Source organism: Anoplopoma fimbria, chromosome 17, assembly GCF_027596085.1.
Source record: "Anoplopoma fimbria isolate UVic2021 breed Golden Eagle Sablefish chromosome 17, Afim_UVic_2022, whole genome shotgun sequence".
Taxonomy (NCBI): domain Eukaryota; kingdom Metazoa; phylum Chordata; class Actinopteri; order Perciformes; family Anoplopomatidae; genus Anoplopoma; species Anoplopoma fimbria.
In genome coordinates, this window is record NC_072465.1 from 14,425,228 (window position 1) to 14,433,899 (window position 8,672).

Consider the following 8,672-nt stretch of genomic DNA (forward strand, 5'->3'; position numbering starts at 1 on the left):
CTGCAGCTCAGAGTAAGAGTTCATTTTATGTATTTATCTGTTTATTTCTTTGGGGGGATGAATTGAGAACGAGGAATATAATGCAAGAATAAAAAGGAAGGTGACGATGAGTAGAAAATGACAAGGAGTTGGAACAAGTGATTTATTTTCACATCAGTAATAAGTCATCTTTTTTTTAGGCTATTGATCCTATGAGCTGCATTTGGGGGATTCATCGTGATGGGTATGTTTCAAGACATAATCTTTATTCAAACCACCAGGACAATGTAATCATTCTAATTTGACCTACTGCAGATGATACCAGTAATCTTCAACTAAAATAAAGATTTTCTATGACTGTCCAGTACAATCAAGAGCCACCAGGGGGCACAAAATGGAGCCTTTCACCTTGCAACCTTGCATTGTGTTCCCCAGTAAAAGTGCAGGCACTCACTCACACACACGCACACAAAGACACACACACATACAAAAAAAAAAAATCAAATGAGAAAGCTGATATGTATAATGGCTTATATGGGTGATTGGTCTTTATTACTTATGATTAACTGTCTGCTTTCTGTTTGCGTGTGCTAGTATATGTGTAAGACAAAGAAAAGGGGAAAACGAGCTTGTGGCTCCATAACAATAATTAAGGCGACATGTTCAAACTGTCCTCATTGGAAGCCATTTGATTTTCTAATGTGCACTTGTTTTAATGAAGTCAAGCACATCATTGCACCTCCTTATCTGCTGAGAGAACAACTGAGTAGCCTGTGTGTGTGTGTGTGTGTGTGTGTGTGTGTGTGTGTGTGTGTGTGCACATGATTACGGGCATGTCCCAGTGTGTGTATAAGTAGTGTATGTGAAATACCATGGCTGGTCTGGAGTCTGCCCGCGGTGAGTCTGTGTGTTCAGATCAGAGCCTGCTGAGCCCCCTCTCTGGTTAATATTAGAAACCCTGCTTGTCATAGAGACTGACAGCTCACTGTGAACACTGCTAAAATAGGTGCAGCCATCTGAGCCCCCCCCCCCCACACCACCTCCACACAAAGACACAAGCATCACACATGCACGGCCAAAGTCAGCGCTCACGCAACAGCTCTAAACTCCCAGAAAAGCCTTTGTGAAGCACAGCCAGAGAGGGAGCCGCCCGCCTGACGCCAACTCCAGCTCCATAAAGCAGGTGAGGCAGAGTGTGTGTCTGTGTGTGTTTGAGTTGATAGTGGTGGGCGCAGGGCAGTTTCGTGGTATGACCACAGAGTAAAGCTCCTAACGGCCAGCATCAGTGTGTCAGGCTTAGACCTGGGAAAGTATGAGCAAGGCAAAGTGAGAAAAATGGCCTCTACAAAACTGGGCTTCTCTCTGTCTAGTGTCAAACCATGAACTTCGGGTTTGGCTCTATGTTAATACAGTTGGAGGCAGAACACAAGATCCTGTGAGCAGACAGAGACAGGTTTAAAAATCTCTACCAGCTCTCTGTCGGATGAACAACATGGTGATGAAGTTTGAATTTAGGATCACCCAACTGTTAGAGCCCCCTCCAGGGTCACAATGACCTCTTTGCCTCATAGAATGAGACATTTTCTCTCATGGCATCATCTGACCTAAAACACATGTGAGCTGTTGCAGACAGTAGCCTATTTTAATGGATCATGGAGCTTAGGCAGGTAGGGGCCCATGCATTCTTGTAGGATCACTTTTATGAACAGTTTCTGTTCTCATAATGTTGTATGTGAATGTGTGGCATCACTATAAAATCACCCTTCATGTATAAACAATGTTTGCATGTAGACACAGCCTCAGTAGGCATCCTAATGATTAATCAAAGTAACACAGAATCTTATAGTGTTCAATAAAGATTTCTCAAAATTTATTATGATAACAACTTTTACAAGCAGTGTTTTCACTATCTATTTCTTTCTATTACTGCTATGGAGAAACGCTATAAATGTGGTTTTGCAAGAGTGAACCCCCTTAATAACAAAATAATATAAATATATGTAGTGTAGCTTCAAACAGTCTGCTATTGAATGTGTAGACAATATATTTTTAATCTATTAGCTGCCACCTGCATGTAATTGATAATTGACATGAAAGCTGTTCTGTCCACACAGTGAATTAAAGAAAAACTGACATGATTCATTCCATTCATTAGTATTTTCCCACAAAGTTTTTGGGTCTCGTCTTCATCTCCACCCTTTTGAAGGAGTAGCGTTCTCCAGTTCGTCCGTCTGTTAGGATGTACCATGTCCCCCAGTAGATCCCGTTGGTCACCCCAGTGTAGCGCCCACGGTAATAATGTCCATTCAGGTTTGCTGCCAGGCAGGCATCGAACCACCAGCCTGCACCGTAGTACTGACCACAGTTTCCAGCTGCGTAACGGTCGTGGTCTCGGTCAGCCGTGCTGAAGGATCTGCTGTCGTGGTTGTAACGTTTGCTGTAGCTCAATGCATTGCCTGCATCACCAGAGTACTCCCGTGCTGTTAGACGATACCTGGAAGAAAGAGAAACAACATATGGCACATTTGTGAGGGTTGTAACATCCAAATTATTTTGTGTGTACTGGGGAACTAAATGGAAACACATTAAACACACACACACACACACACACACACACACACACACACACACACACACACACACACACACACACACACACACACACACACACACACACACACACACACACACACACACACAACCAGACATGCACTGGCCATACTGGTATAATACCACAACCCAGATTTCTGTTGGAGAGATTAAAGTAAATTAAATACTTCCATGTGTATTTGAATTGAAACTTTGAATCAAAACTGTATCTGAACCGATCAAACTACAACCACATTGTTCAAATCAAGCACATTCTGAGTGTGTTGCTAACCAAGACATTTCTTTCCAAACTTTGATTGTTGTCCAATTTCAGGGGCTTAAAGATTATTAATAAACCCATCTAGCTGTTGAGGACCGTGTGTGTTTGTGCCTCTGCAATGTGTCTCACCTCTGGGCCTCTGAGGCCACTTTGAAGTTGTTGTAGGTAGCTTGGCGTTTCTGCTGGTGCCAGTCCTCCAGCTCGATGCGGAGTTGGTGTTGGCCAGCGGAGGTGAGGCTGTGCAGCGCTGTGTTCCCCAGCCAGTGCTCTCCCTGCGGACTGCCAAAGCCCTCCCGGTATTCCTGCCATGTCCTGTTGAAGTCCAGTGAGCCGTCCCGCCGATTCTGGATCACCGTCCACCCACCACCCGCCGTCTCCATGTCACATTTAGCCTGAGCCAAAACAAAGACTTTGATATTATAAAGCCCAGATATTAGGGATCCACAGATAGCATACACATCTCTAAAAGAAGAGTAATAAGGTGGGGGTCTGTCTGTGTGTTTTATGAGTGTGGTGAATCCGAAATACCTCCAATGCCGGCCAGTGCAGGTCAGGCTGGATGGTGTAGATTCCGTTCTCTTTGATCCCGAGCCTGTAAATCTCTGCACAGTCCTGAGGATGTAACCTCTCCAAGGGGGCAACTGAGAACCACAGACAGGACATTTGTATTCAACTTATTAAGCAACAATTTTTTCATGTGGTCCCTCCTGGTGCCCTTACCTGTGGGTGGATGTTGTGTGATGCTCTTCAGGAAAAGCAGCAGGTCTCTCTCCCCCTCTCTCCCCACGGCTGCAGTCTCTGTCAACACAGAGAAAGATTGGGTTATCAGTGAGACACAAGGGTTGAATATAAAAGCTTTGCCTTTATGTACTTTACAGAGGGGTTCAAGTTTTTTTGATGAATCTTCCTCACATTGTGAGCCATACAGTCTGTGTGTTTGGCTCTATGTTAATGTGTGTGTCTGTGTGTGCTTGTACATTAAGTTTTTCTCATCCTTCTCAGTGCGGTTAAATTCCTATGCACTCACCTATGACCGACACTTAGCAGGCATCATTGAGGTTCTGTTTACTATGAGTGGGGGAGTGACTTTGCTGGCATTTCAATGTGTGTGTGTGTGTGTGTGTGTGTGTGTATTTGTCTGTGTGTTGCAGAGGTGGGGGATATAAATGTGTACTACTTGCCCAGTCGTTTGGCCATCGCCCCAAGGGCCTGGCTGTGACAGTGGAGGTCACACTCTGTCAGCACAGCTGCCATTAGTGCCAGGATGGCCCCTAGAGAGTTGTTCTCCTGGCCCCCGTGACTCCAGGGGCCTCCTGTGTCTTGGAGAGAGTGCATGCAGCGCTGCAGCTGAACGAGACGCTCTTTGACACCTCCAGTCTGCAAAGACAGTGCTCACAGGTCATTTTTGATAAGACAGTGTTGCACACAACACTGCCAAATCCTTTTTATTCACCAAGGAAGATTCATGCTTGTTGTTGAGTTAAATAAAGATGGACTTTAAATAACAAAAATAAAGCTGTGCATGTGCATTATCATGCATCCTTCAGTTTGGAAAGGAAAACTCATAGCTCAGTGGCATGTTTTGTGTCACCCTCAATCTGTCTCTTACACTTACATCAGCCATTGTAGTCATGTCCCTCACACACACACACCTGTTGCTGCATGAGCTCAGCACAACCATATGATGAGGACATTTTTAAAGCAGATCTAATTTTATCCTTTCTTTGATTGCTGACTGTCATTACTCCATGTCTGCCAAGTTTAGTGTGCCGACTGTCCTGTGAGAAAGGACCTGCTGACCCGGGCCTGATAGTACGCTGCTCAGTCTCCCTGACACACGTGCATGAGTAGACAGGCGGTCAGCTCTTTCAACTCGCCTGTCAATGTTTCTGAATCTTCTCACTTTTACATGGCTGAGAATAAAAGTTGCATTATCTGGCTTTACCTAGAATAACATTTTAAATTTTGTTAACAATATGTATCATTGGGACTGCCACTACACTGAAGGTGATGTCACTCACCTTAGGCTGAACCTGGGGGAAGTCGTGCCTGTGCTCCACCACCCGAGGAACATCTGAGACGGCTGGAAGTGAAACCCTCATCCTGCAGGCTGTTGTGCCAGTTTGACCCTCACAGGCCCCGGTACCCACTCCTGCTCCCGTCCTGGGCTGGATGGGTGCAGCCACCAGATTATCCCTGCAGGGAGGGTGCGTGCAGGCCAGAGACGCATCCGAGGACAGCAGTGCTCCCACATACAGCGACAGCAGAGGAAGAAAACTGAGAGAACCGAGTGGAACCATGGGAAAATGCGGAAATGCAGGCTCGCCCTGACCTTTGTCTTAAACTCTTGAGCAGTGGTCCAGAAGTAAAACCTTCTTTCTCTGAGTTGTAAGTTGTTTGTCCTTTTGTTTATGACTCTTAGAAAACTTTCACTTCACTTTCCTTTATCTCAACAACTGCCTCTTCAGGTGGCAAGTGTTTGCTGATCTGTCCTACTGTTTAGATCTTTCTATTGTCGTCCTCTTATGTCTTGTTTTCTAGTATTTCTGCTTCATTCATCCTCTTCTTCTTCGTTCTTTTCCCCCCCCCTCAGTTCATCTCACTCCCAGTCCTCCTCTTTCTTCTGCTCTCTGTCTGTTAGTGAGGTTGCTTTGGCTCAGATTCCTAGATAACTGCGGCACTCTTTGCTGTGTGACACAGACTAATGCACCCACCCCCTGTTACACACACACACACACACACACACACACACACACACACACACACACACACACACACACACACACACACACACACACACACACACACACACACACACACACACACACACACACAATCTGTCCATCTCCTTTACTCATCTCATGCTCTCTCTCTTAGACTCCCACACAGCCACACACAGAGGTGCATGTTTACACACACATACACACACATATGCAGTGTAACATTAAGCAAATGTAAACCAGTCTTTCACAGCTTAATGGACCTTTTTTTAATGGTGTGGACAAGCTCTTCACCTGCCTCACATGCTGTATTGTTCATGCATCAAGAATAACTTTTAATTCCTCTGAAGAATCCCATGCCTCTTCTGAACAGACTTTCAGCTTTTTTACTCCTCAACGTGCATACGCAGCAATGTTTGTAAAGATAGAAATGCAGCAGATGCTTAAAGTATGTGGCTCCTTCCCTCCTGTGCACCAGTTTCTCACTCACATCCTTTTGTGTCGCAGTGTTTGTGTTTACAAACGGAGGTCCAAAGAGGCCATAAAGACTCTGCATTCAATAGGAGCGAGAAGGCAGGAATTCCTCTATAAACACCAGTCATCAGGATTCTGCAGAGGCACACTCCCACTAACAAGGAGCGCAAACACATACATGAGGACACACTTACACACGAACACTGAGCAGGACAAAATCAAGACGAGATCTCTGTTAGGCTTGATGAGGAAAATGAACCTCATATTGTGAATTTTTTGTTCTGATGAGCCAACGTGCCTCTGTGTTCTTTAGAAAAAATGGAGGAGTCCGTGGGTTTAAATAAAGATGTTTAAGAAGACTCAAAAGAGAGTCAAGATTCGTATGTTCCTTTATTCACACACTTTTCTCTCAGTACAAAATAATTAAAAGATCATGTTAGATAAATGATCATTGCAACACTGAGAATATGATAAATGAGAATACAATCTCTATAGATATAACAGTTCTGAATTTCTCCAATATCTAATTTTATAGTGGTTTATTTGTATTTATTCATTGATCAACAGAAAAAGAACTGTGAATAAGTGAGCTTAAATTACTAATGTCCATTTGTTGTCTCTGGCCAGATGTTAAAAAATGTACCCTAAAAATAAAATATAACAACATATAAAGTGAATATATACAACATTATAAATATCACACACAAGATAGTAAAACACAGATTCAGCATTATAAAATGCCACAGTAAGACCAATAAAAATACTTTACGTGACTATTGTGAGTCATTCAGTTCTGTTTCATTTCGCTGCATCTGAAAAAATTTAAACTTATTAAGGGGCAGGTTTTTTGTTATTATAACTCAAATTAATTTATAATGTAGGGGAGAAAAAAATATTTTAGTAATTATAAGGCATATAGTGATTGAATCTTGCAGCACTTGTGAGTCAACCAGAAACTAATTTCAGATGTTATGAATACAGTTCTTCTTTAAAAAGATTGTGTGTGTTTCACTAACCAGAAATCCCATTTCTTAAATAATTTAAAGTGTGTCTGTGCACTCAGTTGTGAGATTACACTGACATTTTGCATCAAGTGGCATAACTGGCATCTTTTTTTATATGTCTTTATATCATTATTATAAGTTATTATATCAATACCACACATTTGTTATCAATTTGAAAGTTTTTTGTAATGTGTCCTGGTAGCCTTTAATGTTTAGTCATATTTAGAAAGTATAAATACATATGCGTTTTCATTGGACAGGAAAACAGGCATTACCTTTCTGTAATAATCGTCAGACAAGAGTTTTTAAGGTATCACATGACACACACACACACACACACACACACACACACACACACACACACACACACACACACACACACACACACACACACACACACTATCTTATGGAGTAACAGTCTGCAGACAGGATGTAAAGGCTGACTTGCATCGCAATCTTTACATGTGTCTTTAACGCTGTGCTTCGGTGCTTTGTGGACGGAGACTTTCCTGTATCACAGAAGCAGCTTTGATTTAACAGTACCATATTCTCAGCACAATGTCAACACCACAGAGCATTACAGAGGTCCACAACCTATATGTGGACTGGTGTCAGGGGCCAGACAAGAGGTTCATTCATTCAAAGTGGGTTGATTCTGTCCTCTAGTGGTGGATCATCAGAGCTCTCCCGTTTAGCTATGATTCACTGCAATTAACCACACAAAACCATCAGCTGAGTTCTTCTCAACCAAAGTCTAGGTGTATAATCGTGATGATGTCGTCAGGGTAATCTAAGTTTGGCTCAAGACATAAATATTTATTCAGACCTGTGTTTCAAACTGGGGGTGTGAGGTTTTAAAAAAGTGGGCATTTAGGAGGCAGGTGCACTGATCTTAACCTTTTATTTTGAATCTGTCTTTTGTGAGTCATTCACCATTAATTGCTGAAATACTACTAATTGTATACCCACATATGGATATGATACGACATAACGATAATATAGGTCCATATCTCCTTTTTTCTCTAACTTTGATGCATTGATGACAACCCATTGAAAACTGAAACTGAGCCTGAATATTGAGCTGTTTTCAAGGGTTGCTCTATCCACAAAAGACCACAATTGATCAGATTAGATTAGATTGGATTCAACTTTATTGTCATTGCACATAGTACAAGTACTAGGACAACGAAATGCAGTTTTAGCATCTAACCAGAAGTGCAAAAGAAGCAGTAAAGTTGCAGTGCAATGTGCTAGATAAATAATGGTATGAATAACAGATACAGTACCAGTCAAAAGTTTGGACACACCTTCTGATTCAATGGTTTTTCTTTATTTTTTTCTACATTGTAGATTAATATTGAAGACAATCAAACTATGAAGGAACACACATGGAATTATGTGGTAAACAAACAAATGCTCAACAAACCAGAATATATTTTAGATTCTTCAAAGTAGTTGAATGAGAAGGTGTGTCCAAACTTTTGACTGGTACTGTACATAATAATAAAAGAAAAATAACAGTATAAGAAAAATAAATATTCCTGCAGAAATAATGCAGAAAGTTGAATCACCATGCTCAATATTAAAACCAGGAGTGGGCTGAGTCAGTCGACGGGCTGCGTCTGA

The 8,672-nt window shown here is 42.2% G+C and overlaps 1 protein-coding gene across 1 annotated transcript; it reads right to left on the reverse strand.

Annotated features, from left to right (window-relative positions):
• Window positions 1-2,077: 2,077 nt before the first annotated feature.
• Window positions 2,078-5,214, reverse strand: si:ch211-157b11.8 (fibroleukin). Its single transcript, XM_054617631.1, has 6 exons — window positions 4,870-5,214; window positions 4,030-4,225; window positions 3,569-3,646; window positions 3,377-3,489; window positions 2,978-3,240; window positions 2,078-2,473 (listed from the first exon to the last, which is right to left on the reverse strand). The coding sequence occupies exons 1-6, from the start codon at window positions 5,146-5,148 to the stop codon at window positions 2,131-2,133; spliced, it is 1,272 nt and encodes a 423-aa protein (XP_054473606.1). The 5' UTR covers window positions 5,149-5,214; the 3' UTR covers window positions 2,078-2,130.
• Between the last annotated feature and the right edge of the window lie 3,458 nt (window positions 5,215-8,672).

Coding starts and splice junctions, on each gene's coding strand:
- si:ch211-157b11.8 (XM_054617631.1), bottom strand. CDS start 5,148: ATGGTTCCACTCGGTTCTCTCAGTTTTCTTCCTCTGCTGTCGCTGTAT. Junction 4,226..4,869: donor TCCCCCAGGTTCAGCCTAAG/GTGAGTGACATC, acceptor CTGTCTTTGCAG/ACTGGAGGTGTCAAAGAGCG. Junction 3,241..3,376: donor TGCACTGGCCGGCATTGGAG/GTATTTCGGATT, acceptor GTTTTGGCTCAG/GCTAAATGTGACATGGAGAC.